Genomic DNA, 20,739 nt, shown 5'->3' with positions numbered 1-20,739 from the left:
GACTGCTGGGAAAACCATAGGTTTGACTATACTTTGTCAGCTATACTTTTGACTATACTTTGTCAGCAAAGTGACGTCTCTGCTTTTAAATGTGCTGTCTAGGTTTGTCATTGCTTTTCTTCCAAGGAGCAAGTTGCGTTTAATTTCATGGCTATAGACCATACTCAATGATTTTGGAGCCCAAGAAAATAAAATCTGCCACAGTTGCCACTTTTTCCCATCTATTACCCATGAAGTGATGGGACCAGATGCCATGATCTTAGCCTTTTGAATGTTGAGTTAAGCCAGCTTTTTCACTCTCCTCTTTCACCCTCATCAAGAGGCTGTCTATTTCCTTTTCACTTTCTGTTGTTAGAGTGGTATTATCTGTATATCTGAGATTGTTGATATTTCTCCTGGCAATCTTGTTTCTATGTCTAGACATCATCAGTTAAAATTTGTGTTCCAGATAGTTTTTATCATTGAATCATAAAGGACATACCTTTTTTTCTTTTTGCCTCACTGTGGAGCTTACGGGATCTCAGTTGAATCCCAGGCCCTCAGCAGTGAAAACACGAAATTCTAACCACTGGACAGCCAGGGAATACCCAAGGCCATACAGTTTTAAAAATGCTATTTCCATTTAATGACACAGACAATTTTCTAGAACAGTAAATGTTTTTTCCATATAATTTTTATTTGTTGTAAGATATTCTACTCTATGGATATATGTAGTATTGTTACTTCTGAACATACTTGTTTTAATTTTTTGGTATTATGGACAACAGTGTTAAAGAGACATGAATGAGTCTTTATTGCTGTGTATTTTATTTTAAACAATTTCCTTTTTCAAATCCTTAGAAGTAGGCTTTCTGAGTTAAACTGTTATAGGTTTTTGAAACTTGCTGCCACAATGCCTTCTAGAAATGCTGCGTAAATTTTCGTTCACACCAGAAGTACACGAAAGTTCCTGTTTCCACACACCCAACCTTTGTTCAGATTCACACTTTTATGATATGGATTTTTTTTCCAAACGAGTTAAAAATAAAACCTAAATAACCTTTTATGAACTTGTGGTTTAAAGGAAATGATTTGTCCATCTTTCAAGTATCAGTCTGCTTACATTTTTGTCTTCTGTTCCTTATTCTTTTGTGTTAAAACTCTAGGATTTTAAAATTTATCAAGTTTATTGTCTCTCCCGACATTGTGTAAATAGACTAGCTCCTACCCCCCAACTTTAAATTATTAAACCATTTCTGAATAGTAGAAGGGTGTTCAGTTCAATTCAGTTGCTCAGTCGTGTCTGACTCTTTGCGACCCTATGAATTTGAGCATGCCAGGCCTCCCTGTCCATCACCAACTCCCGGAATTCACTCATCGAGTCGGTGATGTCATCCAGCCATCTCATCCTCTGTCATCCCCTTCTCCTCCTGCCCCCAATCCCTCCCAGCATCAGTCTTTTCCAATGAGTCAACTCTTCACATGAGGTAGCCCAAGTACTAGAGTTTCAGCTTCTGCATCAGTCCTTCCAAAGAACACCCAGGACTGATCTCCTTTAGAATGGACTGGTTGGATCTCCTTGCTGTCCAAGGGACTCTCAAAGAGTCTTCTCCAACACACAGTTCAAAAGCATCAATTCTTCGGTGCTCAGCATTCTTCACAGTCCAACTCTCACATCCATACATAACCTTAACTAGACTTATCTTTGTTGGCAAAGTAGTGTCTCTGCTTTTGAATATGCTATCTAGGTTGTTCATAACTTTCCTTCCAAGGAGTAAGCGTCTTTTAATTTCATGGCTGCAGTCACCGTCTGCAGTGATTTTGGAGCCCCCCAAAATAAAGTCTGACACTGTTTCCACTGTTGCCCCATCTATTTCCCATGAAGTGATGGGACAGGATGCCATGATCTTAGTTTTCTGAATGTTGAGCTTTAAGCCAACTTTTTCACTTTCATCAAGAGGCTTTTTAGTTCCTCTTCACTTTCTGCCATAAGGGTGGTGTCATCTGCATATCTGAGAAATATTTATATTTCTCGTGTCAGTCTTGATTCCAGTAGAGGGGTGTTAATTGCAGTCAAATATCTAGCTTCCTCCTCTGTGAAGCACTCACTCACCCACCATAGACACAGTTTAATGTCACAGATTACATACTCTTCTGTATTGAGTAAAGATGAATAAAAGATGATTGCTGTTTGCCAGGACCTCCATTCCTTTGGATTCCCATAGCACATGAATGTTTTTCTATGATAACCGTAGTCACATGGCACAACATAATTTACTTATAAGTCTTTGCATTTATTAGACTGTGACTTTATTTATATTTTCATTCTGAACCTAGCCAATGCTTGGCACATATAAGGTCTTTCTTGGGTGAATACCTTAACCTCTTTAAGTCCCAGTTTCCCCATCTCTGTCATGATGATAAATATGTTATCTGCCTAACATTGTTACTATGAGAAACTCAGTACTTAATTTGGAGATTGGCAGATAGTAAGTCAACAGTAAATGGCAGCTCTCATTTTTATTCCTATTGTAACTCTAAAGATCCTGAACTCATATTATTATTATATTGAAATCAAACATTATTATATTACCCATTGGTCTTTTGTTCATTTCTTTGTGGATTGATGGCTACTTCTACTTTTCGTTGGATTTTAAATTTAATTCAATTCGTAATTAAAATGATTTATAATTGTAAGTGGCAACAGAACAAATTTAAAGTACTTCTGGAATGGTGAGAGCTTGAAGCTTAGTTGGCCCTTTTATATTCTATTCCTTTTCTCTCTGCCTCTTCTGTTTTCCTAGATCTCTGCGAGTACACTGAAGTTTCTGTGTATCTGTAAAACAATAATTTGCCATTAATATCTTCTCTCACTAGCTAATCTCTAGGGGAAGAGGTGGTAGAAACCACCACTCTGTGGTATTGCTACAGTTTAATTAAAGGTGTGAACAGTCATCCTCTGCCTTTCCCCCTGCCCCCACAAACCTCAGGAAAGAATGTGGTGGCAACTTGAAATCTTCTTTAAAAAGTTTAGATCCTTAGTGCAGCACTGTTAGAGCTTTTTTTAAAGAAACCATTGTACTCTGTGTCTCTTCTTCCCATCACGGATATTTGGCTCAGCTGATCAAAGGAAAGGTCTCTGTTGTATATACTTTTATATGTGGTGAGTTAACCAAATAAGGCCCTTTCTTTTTCAATCCTGTTACTACCCTTAATTAAGGTTCTGATGAATGCCTGTTTGTACTTTACACTTATCACAAAGGAGCTTGGGAAAGTCTTATTTGCACAAGTACTGTGGAAATGTAACTTGCCCCTTTGTGAATTGTTGTTCCAAAGTAGTAAGTTAGACTACAGCATTAGATGTTTGCACAGTTTTTAATAATTCACTGTGTGAAATCACTGGGTATTCAAAAGACTTATGATTTGCATGCACCTTAAATACTGGAAGGAGAATAATTTTTTTATGGTAATTGATATCAAATGGTGTCTTATTTGGCCAATCAATTTGTTTTTTATACTATATACACAAGACAGAATTGTCTTAACATTTCCGTACAGAAGAGAAAACACATACCCTTCTTAAATAAGTAGTTCTTTGTTTACTATTTAAAAAATTTTGAATATTATGGTTCATGTCCCTTTTATGTGTTAAATATCTGAAACTTTAATTTGGAAAAGAAAACGGCTTCTTGGGCACTGCTTTTGAGTTAATTGTAATGAAGTTGGACATAATTGCATACTTACAGTTCACCGTAAATAAAAAGCCTCCTCATATTATCAGAAGTTTTCATTGTTATTTTAAAACAGCAGCATCTTGTTAACCTTAATCAGAGCCTGACGTGTGTTTCTTCTAAATGGCTTCTGATGTGGTGTCTCTCTTCAGTTCTCTGTGGTTTCCTGTTTTTTTCATACATAGAGCAAAGCCTTTTGATGTATTCAGCCTCATTTTTTTTAATGGCATATCAAACATAAACTTTCTTATATATACAGTATAGCATTGTTAGGCTGTCTCAGCACTCACTTACTCATCTTGCCACAGACCGTTCCTTCTCTGGAATTCCTCCAGCACTTCCTTAATGCCCCTTCTGTAGTCTTTAGCATTACAGATTTATTTCTACCCTGAAAGTGTGTGTTCTTCAAGGGCAGAGATAGTATCTTGTATTTCCATAATTGTATTTCTCCACAGTGCCCTGCCTTAGCAATTAATAGATACAATAGATCAGTGACTTTCAAAGTGTTGTCCCCAGCAACATCAGCATCACTTGGGAACTTGTTAAGATTGCAAGTTCCAAGGCTCCACCTCAGTCATACTGTATCAGAATATCTTGGGTTGATCAGTTTCTATGCTAACAAGCCTTTCGGTGATTCTGATGCATGCTCAAGTTTGACAGCCACTGCAGGAGATAATTACTGAATGAATACGAACCTTTTACCTTTATGGTGATGCTTCACTGGAAGGATTAGCATCACATGGGGCCAACTAATTTAGTCCATTCTGCTTGAGTCTTAATTCTCAAGAGATACTAGTAAAGAAAAATCTTTATTTAAATATTTGCAATCTTAGAAGAGAGTGTATATAGCTTTTATAGCCATCCTATTATGAAAACTGGTCTTCTCTGGTGGCTCAAATGGTAAAGAACCCGCCTGCCAGTGCAGGAGATGTGGGCTCAATTCCTGGGTCAGGAAGATCCTCTGGAGAAGGAAATGGCAACCCACCGCAGCATTCTTGCCTGCGAAACCCCATGGACAGAGGAGACTGATAGGCTTCAGTCCATGGGGCTGCAAAAGAGTCAGACGTGACTCAGTGACTAAACACAACAATTATGAAAACTGCAGCTTAAAATTTTCAACATATGAATGATTATTTTCTTCCACTTGTTCAGAAATAGGCATTTAACATTCCCAAAGGAGGAAAAGTGAAGAACAAATAATGAATGTTATTCATTTTCATGGTGGACAGGAGGTGGGTGAATGTTGGAAACTGGTCAGGTAGAGAATGAGTTGGGAGACTTTCCCCTGGGTACCATTCTATGCTCTTCAAAATTTTTGAACCATGTAAGTATATTACCTAAAAAATGTTGATACAAGGGTTTTACTATTAAGTTGATCAGTGAGTGTTGAATAAATAACTTTCCATTTGATACCTAGTGGGGTTGGTTAAAAATTATTGAAATTTCCCTTTGCATTAGTATGAAAGGTTAAATAAAGTGGTTTTCCATCTCTTTAGAACATATCAGGATGGTGGCAGAAATATCTTGATGACTTTCTGCCTGAACTTTCTTATGCAATGAACAAAGAATTCTTGCTATTATGTGAACACATCATCCTGTTATTACTTTAAGAAAATAAAGGAAGAGTTCAGACATACAGGACTTTGATCTAATACCTTCTTTGGAAGCATTTTTAGAAATATCTTGATAGTCGAGGACTGTTTGAGAGAAAAATTGATCTGCATTTTGGTCACATTCTTAGCAAATGAAAAATAATCCATTTAGCAAAACCCATTACCTATGTTCTGAATTATAAATAGTATTCTCAACTATTTGTCTTTTAGTACAAATACAATTATATTAATGTTATGATTGAATTGTGCTGTTTCACTGGAAGGTATGTCTTAAATGACACTTGATTCAATTACTTTTTTTTTTTCTTGCACAGAACTATTGTACCATGGAAAGTATTCAGACAATGCCTTCATGAGGTGCATCAGATTAGCTCTGGCCTGGAAGCAATGGCTCTAAAATCAACCATTGATTTGACTTGTAATGATTACATTTCAGTTTTTGAATTTGATATTTTTACCAGGCTATTTCAGGTAAGCTTTGTATTTGCTTAATCCTGCCCTCTCTTCTACTCTCTTCCTTCTCTGCGTATGTGTGTCTTTTGCACATGCATGCATAATGTACAGATATATGGGAAATAGTCTCATTTTTGATAGTCTCCTATTTAAAAGCAGACTTCCCTTGTGGCTTAGCTGGTAAAGAATCTGCCTGCAATGCGGGAGACATGGGTTCGATCCTTGGGTTGGGAAGATCCCCTAGAGAAGGGAAAGGCTACCCATTCCAGTATTCTGGCCTGGAGAATTCCAGGGACCATACAGTCCATGGAGTCTCAAAGAGTCGGACACGACTGAGCGACTTTCACTTCACTTCATTTAAAAGCAAGTTGTTGGTCATTGCTCTAAGTTTAGAGTTTAAGTTTGGGATATCTGGTGTTCTGATAATAAGCAACTGGAAGTTAGTAATAAGCAATAAGCTTATTGCTTATTATGTAAAGGAGCTTTGCTTTATAAAAAGTCCCTATTTAGTTTCTCATTTTACTTTGTTGATCATTCTAGCCCAGTAACTGACAGAATGCAAGTTTTACAGGTGGGCATTTGCTGAGGTTGTATCTCAACAGCTGCCTTTACCTCCCACACCCATTAGATGAGAAGGGAAATAGTAAGCTTTGGAATAAATAGCAAACTTAACCTCTTCTGCATAGGAGATTACTATGATGTATACTGATTCTACAGCTAGCTTTGCTCTTTCAACCATATGTTATAAACATTTTTCAACGTCAGTAAATATTTTCATCAGTGTAATTTTCAGCTTTCAGTTGCTACAGAATATTCCATCAAAATAGTCTGTTATTAATTTAGCATATCTCTCATTTGGGAAATTAGGTTTTCCTGTTTTTTTCCCTGATATCAGTGACTTTGAGATTAACCTTCTTTTCCTATTTATTGTTTTTGTTTTTGAATCATTCTTTTATGATTGTCTTCACATAGCTATTCAGAAGTAGGTATCATTTAATAAAAGCTGGGCATCATCATTTTGTGCTTTTGTATGTGTAGACAGAATTACCCTAAATATGAAGACTTGCAATTTGCTTTGAATTTGCCTCTGCCATTAAATTGCATATCATCTCTGAGATTCAAGTGGTCATAAAATGAGAATCCCACCTAAAATCCCTGGTAAATTATATAGCAAGTGAGGTTTAATTGATCAAAAATGAGGCTTGCTGATATTCCAACACAGTTTTTCTTTCTTTTTTTATTTTAGTCTGCAGTAAGATTTATTCTGTTTGAAACATACTTTCAACAAATGTTAGAGTATAATATTGGTTTTCATGTTTCTCATGTTGTAAGAATTTTGCTTTTCTGATTTATGACTCTGCTTGGTACTTGCCTGCAAGGATCGGGTAACTGATTTATGTAAGAAAACAAGATTACATGGGATTAACTTTTAATTTATAAAAGAACCCATTAACAGAGGGCAAATTAACTCTTATCGACAGTACTTACAGAATACATTTTACTTTATTACAACTTTATAATCGTAATTCTACCTAGATGTATAGAATAGAAAATTAGATAAGTAACTGCAGAAAGTACGCTTTTGGTTGTTTTCAATTTACAGTAGTTTCATGATTATTCCCTTGGTATATGTATGTTGTCAGTTAATGTTTTTCCAACGACTTTAAGATACATTTTAGGAAAAGGCTGTGTTATCTGATACTGATTATTTTATAATGGAACTTCTCCTTTCTTTAAAAGTTTCTGATAATTTTACATATACTGACTGAACATGATACCAAGACCTTCTAATACTAGGCACTCTGCTTCTTCCCCTTGGGAAGGAAGAAAACTAAGTTGTTTTTTTTTTTTCCCCCCATACATTAAACCTAACTGTTTATTCTAGAAAGAGTGTATTTTTTTGTGGGGAGCCTGGATGACTTTCAGTCAGAATGTTAAATACTAGAAGGCCTCAGAATTATATATCAAAAGTATGATGGCAATTTAATGTTGGTTAAACACTTACCCAAACAGCTGCTTAATGTGTATACATATTTTCTTATAAGCTGTTTCACTTTAAAATAGCCAAGTAATCTTAACACTCTAAGGTGCATATATCTTCTTTATGCTCCAGGGGATGGGAGAGGAAAAGAACCTTTTAAGTAGAGCTACTGTGAAAAGTATTAGGTAACAGAACAAAACAGCACCAGTGGACCAAAGTATACCTGGTGTCTTTGAAAACCCAGGCTTATAGAAGTAGCTAAAGAACTCTTGTTAGCCCCTGTGTTTTTCTAAGATTCTTTACCTCTCCTCATTTCATTAAGCTTATACTGTAATCATGTATGTGTTTTAAAATACAAAAAAATTGGTTTTGTGTACAGAAAGTGGATGTATTAACTTTTACTGTTCTTTTATTTTTGTATAACTTTAAAAATTGAGTAATATTTCCCTCTTATAGTTGTGTATTCTATATTTAAAATGTAAGTTTTATGGTTACTATTACTGCACAGACATATATTCTGCTCTACTTGTGATATAGATGGTAAAGTGGTTGTGAATTCTTCTAGCGTTAAACTGTTGGGGGTGGAGTATTTAGCAGAGTGGGATCTGAAAGTGGTCAAAGGACACCTTCAGGATTGGGCTTTGTTCTAGAGATCTAGCATCAGATTTGAAGAAGGTGTCACTTGCGGCGAGGAGATGGAGTTGAGACTTGTCTAGGACATGAAAGAAGAAAGCTGGAGGATTCTGGTCTCCTCTTCTTCCTTTCTTCCCTCATCCTGATATTTTGCCAGAACTTGGACAGTGCTGTGAGTCCCTGGGAAGATCTTGCAATGGCTATGTTCCTCCATCTGCCTGTTACCTTATCCGTCTCCCCTCCAGGTAGTTCAGAGATGCTGGGATTGTCGAGTGCTCAAGTTCCAGATTGGAAATATGGGCTTTTACATTCTTCTTTGCTCTCCTTGGGGCTGCTGCTCCTTCCTCCTTCCATTTCCCATTCTCTTCCGTAAGAGAAGATGGGATTGTTGAGAAATGGGGCAATAAGTGGGATGGGTAAGGTGGCAGGATAAGAAGTGAGTGATTTGGGGCTATATGTAGTAGTGCCTATGGAATGTACACATTGTGGAATAGGGAGAAAAAGAGGTGAAGGAAGTCATCTTTCGCAGTGAGGATTGAGAGAGAATCTGGGCAGACCAGCCAAGGTTCTGCTCCCAGGGTAGGTTGTAAGTCAGTAAATGAGTGTTCCTGAACACGGTGACCTTTGAGAGAATGGAGGAACTAGTCTTTTTAAGAGACTTCATTAGTTTCTGTAGTCATTTAAGCATCTCCAAATAGGGGCTTCTCTGGTGGCCCAGTGGTGAAGAATCTGCTTCCCAATGCAGGAGCCACGGGTTCAATCCCTGATCTGGGAAGGTCACACATGCCATGGAGCAACTAAGTTCGTGCACCACAACTGCTGAGCCTGTGCTTCACAGCAAGAGAAGCCATCACGATAAGCAGCCTGTGCACCGCAACTAGGGGGGAGCCCCCACTCGCCACAACTAGAGGAAAGCCCACACAGCAGTGAAGACCCAGCACAGCCAAAAATCAGTAATTTTAAAAAGAGAATCTCCAAATAATGTTGTGTTTGGTGTGTGAAAAAAGATTTCCTATAATCTAACAACAAATTGCAAAAATAATCACTCTTCAAAGCACTTTATTTTGCCCACTTTATTTAGCCATTCTTTGGCAACATACTTTAAACGCGCACACACAAAATACAAAACTACCACGTGTTTCTGACTGTGGGTTTCATTCTCAAATAAAATAGTGCACAGACTTCCTATTAAGTATATATATTTGCAGTTAGAAGCTAGGCCTTGGAATTATTACCAAGAAATGGTTGCTATATAGCACAGCATTTGGCTCAAAACTCCACTTGTATTTGGTCTGTGCATGGGCTGTCTATAAAGTTCAGCATTGTTTTAAATAAAAAAAAACAGCTTTCATTAATTTGTGTGGATTCTAATGGAAGTGACCCAAATATTTTATATTCTTTTCATCCTTGTCCTTTATAGATGAGGAAGCAAAACAAAACAAACTCAGTGACTCCTGATAGTTATTATTCAGTTTTTTTAAAAACACATGCTAATACTCTTCCAAGTATTGTTTATGTAATTTTTAGTCATCCCTTAAGAAGAAAATTAAAAACATTTTTTTTTTCAAGTACATAGACAGAACCTCTCATAAGAGTGTTCTCCAGAGCTCATTTTTCCCCAATTAGGTATTTTAGTATGATGGGGAAATACCCTAAAGATTTTTCTTGTTATTTCGGCAAAGGTTAAACTCTTCATTACTAAATCATTCTTAAATCATTCTTTCCCTTGTTATCCTCCTCTCAAGGGTATAATCCTAAAAGAATTCCGCCTTGTAAATTTGAACCTTGCTTAACAATAACAAGGAACAAGTCTCAAAACAAACAGAAGTAGGAGCCCTCCACCAGTAATCGAGTCTAGGATAACTATTTTGACAACTTTCACTTGGCAACACAGAATACTTTTTTTTTTTTCTTTTACATAGAAGATTTGAGTTAATAATTTGGCACATTAGATAGAGTATGCTGCCAATTCCTTGGGATAAATGTAGCTTCAGCCTTAAAGATACAGCAGAGATAATTCATTCAACACCCTCAAGCAAAGTTGTTTATTACTGGCTGCCTTTTTTCCCTTGCCATGATTTGGAGGGACAACTAATCCCATTAGAGAGAGTGATAACAAAGCCTCTGTGTGTGTGTGTGTGTGTGTGTGTGTGTGTATTTCTGTGAAGGATTTCTGTTCACCTCTAAACTGAACCTTTTCTGATTTTCTAATTGTACAAGGATGAACCAAATGTTAGAATTGTAGTGTGTTACCATGGGAGTCAAGGCTTTGTAGACAAGTCAGTTCAGAGCAGCTATCCTGGTTGCTCTGCTCTGATGCTGCTTTAGTGCTGGTCTCCCTTTGGGAAGCAAGACAGGCATGTTCCTTGTTCTTATGTAGCTTAGGGTCAGTGTGTGGACTTTGCCAAATTACTCACATTCCTTGATAGTCTTTTGTTCTACAAAATGTGATATCTAAATGTTAGAGTAGTGAATAAGACAGACACACAGGGAGATGAGGCATAAGATGAGAAGTAGTGATTTCGGTCTGAGAAGGCTATGTTGAGGAAAAGATGTTTGAAGAGGAAGGAGTCACATACATATTTGAAGAATTCAGGTAGAGGGATCAGCAGATTCAAAGGCTCTGAGGTGAGAGAGTATAATTATGTTCAAGCCAGCAGCAAAGTGATCCGCGGATCTAGAGGAAAGGCAGATGTGAGAGAGTCACAGCAGATGGGGATACAGGGGAACTGGGTCTCAACCCCGTAAGGTCCTTCTAGGCCATTTATAAGAACTTTGGCTTTTAGTCAAAGTTAGAGATTTTTGAACCAAAGAGTGATGTGGTTTATGTTTCAAAATGATTGCAACTGCTGTATTGGGAATAGAATATGTGGAAAAGAGATTATGTGGTTTTCCTTTTTGCTTTCAATATTTTTTTCCTAAAATCTGTTTTCTGCATAATTATATTTCTCCAAAATGAAAGTAAGTAGTTTTATGTTTGCTTTTGGATAATATAAGTTGACCTAAGCCATGTAAACTCATATTCACTTTAAAAATATCCAGAAGAATTTTAGTATGTGTATTAAATAATGGCTTGGTGTGTAAATGATAGTTGATATTCTCTAGATAACCTTTTAATTTACTTATACTTTTAGCCTTGGGGTTCTATTTTACGGAATTGGAATTTCTTAGCTGTAACACACCCGGGTTACATGGCATTTCTCACATATGATGAAGTAAAAGCACGGCTACAGAAATACAGCACCAAACCCGGAAGGTAAGACTTTTTGGCAGTATGTGATGAATGTAAAGATGGAAAGTCCTTGGCGGTTCATTCCTAAGTAAATCAGTTATACACATGGGTTGAGGGGAGGGAAATGCTAATAGACCAAAACAGTGCTTCCTAATTCAGTTACTCAAATTGGTATGTTATGCTTGTTCTGAAACTTAATATTCATAAAGTGAAAGAGGATATGGTAATACGTAATTTGGTGAATTTAGAGAGTAAGTCTCAGAGTTTAAAATTGGAATAAGATATTAGCATATTAACTCTTTTCATGACGTGTTTGTGTATAAAATTGTTTATTTGAGTACTTGAATACTGTGCTAATGACAAATCAGTTTCATGTTCATTATTTTAGGGTATTTTTCAAGACATTCAGTTTGGTTCTATGATAATCACGTAATTACATATAAATACATATTAATGCATATAAGTACATTTAAGTGTACAGATACATGGTGAATGTGTAGCAAGTTCATAAACATAGAAACCTGTTGCTAGCACTCCCAAGCAGTGTCATGTCCTTGAGAACTTCTTCCATAAACCCTCATGCCGGTGTTGAAATCGAATGAAACTCACAGAGTTTAGCTGTGTGATCAGCCTCTCTGGCTTTGTCTAAGAGAGCAGACCTTATTAATGGCATATCTGGGATCAGAAAATCTCTCTCCCCTGGTGCAGACATTTTCCCCATGGCCAGTCTAGAAATGGACCAGGCACATAGTAGGCATTTGTGCTGTGGCATGCAGTCTGCTGGATATGATGGTCATGACACTTAAAGTATTTAGTAGGAGACACCATCCCACTGTCCATGAGAGCACTGATGTTCATATAGGGGTCATTTCATTTTAGAAGTTGAGTATTTTTCAAGTCTGCCTTTTTCTTCTAATACCGTTTTTATTTGATTTTTAGTGCAAATGTCATTTGTCCTTTAAGAAAGTCTTTTCAAACAGTCAGTTATGGATGGTTTCTTCCCTCTTTGCCATAATGGAAAAATTTCCACCTCTTATATTTCTAAGAATTTTATTGTATATTAGAAGGCAGTTGTAGGAACAGAAAGCAGTGTGGCTCCTGTGGAGTCATGGGTGTAGACTGAGAACTGGTTCTCAATGTGACTACAAGAGCAGGTCAGATACTGTGCACATTGACAGTGGCTTAGGTGAGTCATTTTGTTTCATTCAGGGATCTCTCATAACCAAATTTTTCCATAACTTTTGCTCTCTTGATTGACATCAAAGTATCCTCTTGTTCCTGGAGTATGATTTGAAAGATATAATACCATTGGAATCATTCTGTCATACAGATTTAACACAGAAGTTATTTGGGAAATTATCTCCAGTTCTAAAAAAAATAATAAAGTGAGTCCTTTTTGTGTTCTCTTGTTCAAGATCATGGAGATAATTAATGACCGTGTTGGAAGTATTAATAAAAGCCAGAACTCATCACTATTCGAATAGTGCTTTTAAGATAGTGCTCTCTGAAAGGATGTCTTCTTTTCCTTCCCTTCTTGCCTTGTATCAGTTATTTCTTCTAAGTTTTCCTTAATGGTGAAATGATCAGTCTGTGGTAAACTGTTGTATGTATGTGTAATAGGGTATTTAAAATGTGTTTAGGAAAATTCAGTGAACAGCCAAATGATTTTAATAAATATTTGCTGGAGTTGTCCTTTCTCTCGGAAAATGGTTCATCTCTTTACTTTGATGGTAAAGAAAATAGTTGGCTATATTTCAAGGACATTTGAGTTCTTAAGGTTGTACTTTATTTGGATCCAACTGACAGTCATGTCTGTGTGGAATTCTTTAGATGATTATGATTAAGGATGCTAAGTGAGAGGTTGATATTTATTTTTCAGCTTTCTAGGAGAATGTTTTTAGACTTCTTGAAAAGTCCTTTCCAACAGTCCAAAACCAGTATGAAAATCACTTCTTCCTTTCTTTAAAGAGCCCAGTTTTCTTCAAAGATGAAACCACATTACAGTACTTGATATCCAAATTAAGTAAATCTAATGACTGTGTAGCTGTTATATATGCTAAATTATCTGTTAAAGTTTTTATTACAGTACTGTTTAATCAATAGCTAATGTAGTTAACAGATGCTTATTTCTACCACGTACATATAGCAATCAGGGTACTCAAATATAGCTTAAGTTGGCCTACTTTTGATCTGCTTAAGGTGTTATAAAATCCAGATATGGATATCATGAATAAGATTGAGTGTAATACACTTAAATTCAGGGAAATGCTGTAAAATGTAGTAAGTTGATAAGATAATTAGCTAATCGTAGTAAATAATGAATTTAAAACCAAGTCAGTGTCTTCTGACATTGTCATTAATTTGTTTTTTATTTTAGAACTATTTTTATTTCCTATCACAAGACACTGAACTTGACAGGATTAGAGGGAGACCATGAACTTACCTAGTTTGTTTTCCCATTAATATAGTTCAGCTCTTTGGTCTTTTGTTTAAACATGAGTGGCTGTAATACTTGAAAGATAAGTATTATTTTAAGTTTTTAAGAACTAGAAGTGCATAATTTTAAGATGACAAAACAATGTATTGAATTCCATAGTAGACTGGCTCAATTTCTGTCTGAGCTAGCCAAATTAATTTTTACTTACTTTATTTTTACTTTCCAAAAATGTCACAGCTGTTTCACACCACCAGCACTTTCATGCAGAGCAAACCTCTAATGATGATGGTGGTAAATTGTTTGATGGTTTACAACTTCAATTATTTTTTCACAGAACTCTAGGGATATTTAAATGGAATTACTATCATTATTTCTTTTGCAGATCAGTAAATGGAGAAGGAGAAAAGTGTAAAAATAAGTTTCAAGATAGAAATCCTAAATGATTTTGTTTATTTTGCTTAAGAAAAATCTACCAATTGTTGGGTAGTAGTTAGCGAGCAGACATTTTGAAAGTGTTTAAACATAATTTTCTTATGTTTCACAGCTACATTTTCCGGTTAAGCTGCACCAGGCTGGGGCAGTGGGCCATTGGCTATGTGACAGGGGATGGCAATATCTTACAGACCATACCGCACAACAAGCCCTTATTTCAAGCCTTGATTGATGGCAGCAGGGAAGGATTGTGAGTATGAGACATGGGGGTTGGAGTTTTTATTGTTCACAGATGTGGAAGGTAGAGGCTCCTTTTGATGGTTGGAATGGACAGTGAGGCTGATGGTCTGACTGGTTTTTATTTTAAAACTAAGAAATGGATGATCCTTAGATTTTATTGTTCATTTCTTAAAATAGTCAATTTAAAGTAACCTAATTATTTGATTTTTTTTTTTAGCATGGTCTTCACAACCTTCAGATCTCAGTATTTCCTTAGAAATGTTAGAAAATACTGTACAGTTGGAGAATGGACGCAGCAGAATGATTATTTGACTGTTCCCTATCTAGCTCTGCTCCTGTGCTCCCAATTTGTACTCTCAATCAGTATAGGGTCTTTTAATCCTGCTGTTGGGATCATGGGCAGATTCTGATAGGCTCTGTTCTTGGACTGTTAGTAAAGTTGCAAAGAAGCTCCCTTTGTGGGATTGCCATAGACAGCTCGCAAAAGCAGCCCGCCCCAAAGAGCCATCCATCTGCTCTTCTGTCTCAGAAAAATACAACTGGCTATTAAAGGGGCCTGGAATTTCATTTCCCTGGGGAGCACTGTGCTCCTATGTCTCTGAAACATGCCTTCCTTCTCTCCTACCCTCCTCTTTCGCTTCCTCTCTTTTGTCTTTTTTTTTTTTTTTTAATTAAAGTATAAGTGAGGTACAATGTTAAATGTTACAGGTGACCAGTATAATGATTCACAAGTTTTAAAGGTTATACTTCATTTGCTGTTGTTGTTCAGTCACTCAGTCATGTCTGACTCTTTCCATGGACCGCAGCACGCCAGGCTTCCCTGTCCTTCACTCTCTCCTGATGTTTGTGCAGACTCATGTCCGTTGAGTCAGTGATGCCATCCAAACAGTTCATCCACTGTTGTCCCCTTTTCCTCCTGCCCTCGATCTTTCCCAGCCTCAGAGTCTTTTCCAGTGAGTCAGCTCTTTGCATCAGGGGCCAAAGTATTGGAGCTTCAGCTTCAGCATCTGTCCTTCCAGTGAATTTTCAAGGTTGATTTCCTTTAGGATTTATTGGTTTGCTCTCCTTGCTGTCCAAGGGACTCTCAAGAGTCTTTTCTAGCACCACAGTCCGAAAGTGCCCATTCTTTGGCGCTCATTGGGCTCCATTTATAGTTATTGTAAAATATTGACTGTATTCCTGTGATAGAAACCTGAGAGGGGGAAGTCTACCAGAAAGAGCAAATAGTTTCCAGTAGCAAAAATTTATTTTGCCAAAGTAAGAACAGAAAAAAGAAAAAGTGATGGGCTCTATGTGAATGGATAGAAGTTTTGAATTTTAAGAAATAGTTATGTAAGAATGAATGGCAAACTGGTACTAAAAGTCTGTATTTCTCCTTTTTTTTAATTATAAATTTGCTATTCTGTTATTTATACCTTACCTCTGATACATCAAGGATTCATATGTGTGGCTTTCTATCCACTGTAACAGGATTTTTGTCTTGAAGAAAATGTACTTCAGAGTTTTAATTTATAAAAAGAGATCACAAGTGGGCCAATCTGTGAATGGACTAATTTTGATATATCTTATTATGGGCTTTTCTGGTGGCTCAGAGGTAAAGAGTCTGTCTACCAATACAGGAGACCTGGGTTTGATGCCTGGGTCCAGAAAATGACCTGGAGAAGGAAATGGCAACCCACTGCAGTATTCTTGCCTGGGAAATCCCATGGTCAGAGGAGCCTGGCTGGCTACAATCCATGTGATTGCAAAGAGTCAGACATGAAACAACAGCAACAACAAAAGATCAGTAAAAACACAGGATATCATCTGTCTGACTGTTTCCAACTATCAGGGTCATTTGTCCATTCCTTATAGTTAATCTGATATTGTGGGACATAAGTGATAAAGAAGTTTACTTTGAAAACTAGCCAAGATTCCTTATTCCTTCAATGCCATTGGAAGGGACTGAGCAGCAGCAGCAGTGTTGAAGACCATAATCATTTAATTGCTCCTATACAGAATTTTTAAACCTGTTCTCTGGCAAAATTATTGTGTTTGTAATCTTTTATTTCTGAATTCTCCCTAGAATTCAACATTCTTAAAGTATGGTGAACAAGTATAAAAAGAAAGTTACCAACTTTTGTTTATCACTTCTATAACATTTGTAGTGTTTTATCCTACCCCTGTAATGATGCTCTAAAATTTTTATCACAGTCATATGTAGTCAACTCCTTTTCCTAAATCTTAAAAATACAACAACAACAAAAAAAACCCACTCACTGATTTTCTCCTTACCATATGAAAATTGTCTGTCCTCTAGGTTTATTTTTTCCTGGTTTTCTTGTAGAATTTTAAACACTAACATATTTATAGACTGTTTATGGATAAATATTTTTTGTTCCTTCACATAATAGTTTTAGTATAGTTTTGCCTTTTATTCACCACTGTAGTATTATATTCTTAAGTTATCATTCAGAAATCTAAAACAAAAAGTTAATAAACAAAATCACCGGTAACTTAATGAGTTGATGAAATCCAGCAGTAATATTATTCATTTCCTAATCTATTATAGGTACTTGCCAATATGATCAGCTTCATTTTTTAAAATGGATTTCTGAATAACTAAGCACTGGTTTAGCACAGCCAATGGCATGATAACTTTTAGTTCTTATTTTACTTCTCTCTAGTCATGGAACCTTGTGTTTATAAGCCATTCTGTTGGTAGCTTCGTTTGAAATGAATGAAACCTAGAGTCGTGGCCTTTGTGTAAGTGCACATGTGTATGTGTGCCAGGGTAAATGGAAGGTGAAACAGAAAGGGAATGGGCAACTAGGGAGCGAAAACACCACAAAAATGTGTGGATAACTTTTATGAGAAAATTGTGGGCTTTAATTCTATTTTTGTTTCCTAGTGGTACTAAGCCTAGTGTAAAATGTAACATTAATTGTGCTTCATGTGAAAGACATAATAATTGCAAATAGGTGTATATTCTGAGTATTTTGGAATAGAACATGAGTAACCAGTGAAAGTGTTAGTCACTCAGTCATGTCCGACTCTTGTGACCCCCACGGACTGCAGCTTGCCAGGCTCCATAGACTTCTCCAGGCAAGAAGACTGGAGTGGGTGGCCATTTCCTTCTCCAATACATATAGTAAAGGTATTTAATTGAAAATGATTGCTTAATGACTGAGTCCATATTCATTATATATTTCTTTTATTTCCTAGATTTTAAATTTCCTAAAAATAACATTGTAATATTATGGAAACAGTGATAGAATAAATTCTTGATGTAAGATACATAAAAAGGAAACATCTAAATGTGTGTTTAAATTTAGAAGAATCTGATTACATAACCTTAGAGGCAATTAAGACTTGTATATAGTTATGTAAATAAAATTTCTGTTTATAATCCAGTTATCTTTATCCTGATGGGAGGAGTTATAATCCTGATTTAACTGGATTATGTGAACCTACACCCCATGATCATATAAAAGTTACACAGGTAAGGACAATTTCTGGAGACATGTTTAAAATTAATAAGTATTTGTGTTGCGTTTGAAATAACATTCTAAATAATTGGTAAAGTCATGTACAGATATTTAATGCAAAATATATTTAAGGAATTCTAAGAGTGTTTGAAAAGAAATTATAGAACTTTCTTCATTTTTTTGATAAAAATCTCTTGTTAATCTTTCTGCTTCCAATATAATACTGACATTTATGTGGGGAAATAGATAAATCTATAGGTAGGCAGATTGATAGGAAAGGAGAGATATTTAGCTTTAGAAAACTTCAGGGAAGATTAGAATAATTGTATGCATTAGTTTTTAGAGTCAAATGAGTAATTGAAACCTCCTGGAAACAATAATTGTATTCTTGTAAATCCACTGTTGGCACCCTCATAGGTTATGACTCGGGGGGTTAACTTCGTAAAGTCTTTCTCAAGGGTGATATTGAATGTTACCAAAACCTAAACATGTTTGACTCTAGATGCCATATACATATTACTTGAATATACACACAAAGATCTCTACACCAGGATGTTCACTTTAGCATTTTTCTTAAAAGTGAAATATTCAGTTCGGTTCAGTCACTCAGTCGTGTCCAACTCTTTGTGACCCCGTGAATTGCAGCACGCCAGGCCTCCCTGTCCATCACCAACTCTCGGAGTTCACTCAAACTCATGTCCATCGAGTTGGTGATGCCATCCAGCCATCTCATCCTCTGTCGTCCCCTTTTCCTCCTGCCCCCAGTCCCTCCCAGCATCAGAGTCTTTTCCAATGAGTCAACTCTTTGTATGAGGTGGCCAAAGTATTGGAGTTTCAGCTTTAGCATCAGTGCAATTACAGTATACCAAATACCTATATTCAGTCTTAGGTTAAATACCATAGTATACTCATACTTCATTATCTTGTAAAGTCTTTAACAAGAGGAAGGTAGCTCTGAACATTCACATGGGAACTTCTGCATCTTGTTATGTAAAAAAGTTATGTAAAGCTTAATTATGTAACATTTGATTTTGTAAAATGACATTGTGTAACTTCAATTTTATAAATAAAAATTACCATGTGTGAACATGTGAATGCACTTTAAAAAAATAAAAATGAAAAACACAAATTTGGCAACAGTCTTTGAGAGAGAACTTCCAATATTATGTAGCTGTAGTTAAATTTTTTTTAATTTTATAATTTGGATATTTTGCACTTTGTATAATAATAAAACTAATAAAACCAAATGGTAAGTTTTAGGGAAAACAGTTGATAATTTTTCATTTCTACTTCTTTAGATTTCTATGGTTTTGATATTTAAAATATACTTGTTGACATGTGTACTCTTTTGGGCAGTTTTAAAAATTTAATATATGAAAGCCATTTAAAAAGTTATGTACTGATTCTATGTTTTCTAACATATGTAAAGAGACACAGAAGACAATTCCTCATTATAAAGCCATTGTTTAAAAAATGTTTTAAAATTCATATTCAGGAGTAGTATCATTCTCTTAAACTACTCATAAATATTTGAATAGCTTACCTCTTAGGTTGCATTGGCTTCTGCAAGTGTGATTGTATCTTATTTTAATTTTTTTAATAATTGTAGATTGGCCCATTGAATTGCATAACCAGTATACGGGCTACAGTCTATAGGGTCACAAAGAGTTGGACACGACTGAAGTGACTGAGGACACACACACACACATAGATACTTATCTAGTATTTTAGGGATTTCAGTGATATATATGATACTTTGGACTTCTTTTCCATCTTGATCTACTCTTTCCCTTAATTTATTTTAAAATTATATAGTCATACATATACCATGGTACAGAATTTATATATGAATGAGTATGTGGGTGTGTGTATCTATGTGTTTATACATATATATTTTTTCTCACTGAGATTGTAAGATCTTTCACTAGGCTAGGAATTAAATATTGTCATTTATTCATCCTGTCCAAGGCCATGTATGTAGTACGTACTTACTAGACTAACACATTGCCTTATTTAAACAAATTTTTGTTTCAATAACTCCTTTTCTTTGTATCCCTATTAAGTAAGAGTCTCTGTTCATACTTTCTTTATACTTACCAGTATATCTGAATCTTCTTTGTGACAGAGACTTTTTCATTATTTGAACACTGAGAATTTAATTATGCCAAAAGCATCTAAACTAGTGAATAAAGAGAATAGATTTTTAATAAAACAGTTTTTGGTAGCTGAAATGATTAGGTTTTTGATAGTATTAGACTGGGAAAAGAGTATGAAAATAGGGATTTAATATAGAATTTGAGGAAAATAATTTATACTACTGAGCCTCAGTTTTTTTTTTTTAATTCAGTGTATCTTATTATACTTTGCAGATTATATGACATAATAAATGTGGACAACAGTACATAGCATGCAGAAAGGCCTTGGCAAATTTTCCGTCCTGAAATTTCCTAGATAGATGTCTAAGAAATAAAATTGTCAGCTGTATTGCAATTTTGACATTAAAATTAGATGAGTATGTGGTATTTACAGAGAAAAGTATTG

At 35.7% G+C, this 20,739-nt stretch overlaps 1 protein-coding gene across 11 annotated transcripts in view; it reads left to right on the top strand.

The window, feature by feature from the left end:
- Nucleotides 1–20,739, top strand: part of CBLB (Cbl proto-oncogene B) — a 229,245-nt gene that overhangs the window by 112,773 nt on the left and 95,733 nt on the right. For all 11 annotated transcript variants that reach the window (XM_061383872.1, XM_061383797.1, XM_061383754.1 and 8 more), the window contains 4 exons: nt 5,638–5,794; nt 11,525–11,646; nt 14,604–14,741; nt 18,125–18,212. In XM_061383872.1, the coding sequence (XP_061239856.1) occupies nt 5,638–5,794; nt 11,525–11,646; nt 14,604–14,741; nt 18,125–18,212 (505 nt within the window). The remainder of the gene's footprint in view (nt 1–5,637; nt 5,795–11,524; nt 11,647–14,603; nt 14,742–18,124; nt 18,213–20,739) is intronic.

Source organism: Bos javanicus, chromosome 1, assembly GCF_032452875.1.
Source record: "Bos javanicus breed banteng chromosome 1, ARS-OSU_banteng_1.0, whole genome shotgun sequence".
In the NCBI taxonomy this organism is placed as follows: domain Eukaryota; kingdom Metazoa; phylum Chordata; class Mammalia; order Artiodactyla; family Bovidae; genus Bos; species Bos javanicus.
Note: the sequence above shows the minus strand (reverse complement) of the source record. Positions and strands in the feature narration are given on the sequence as shown.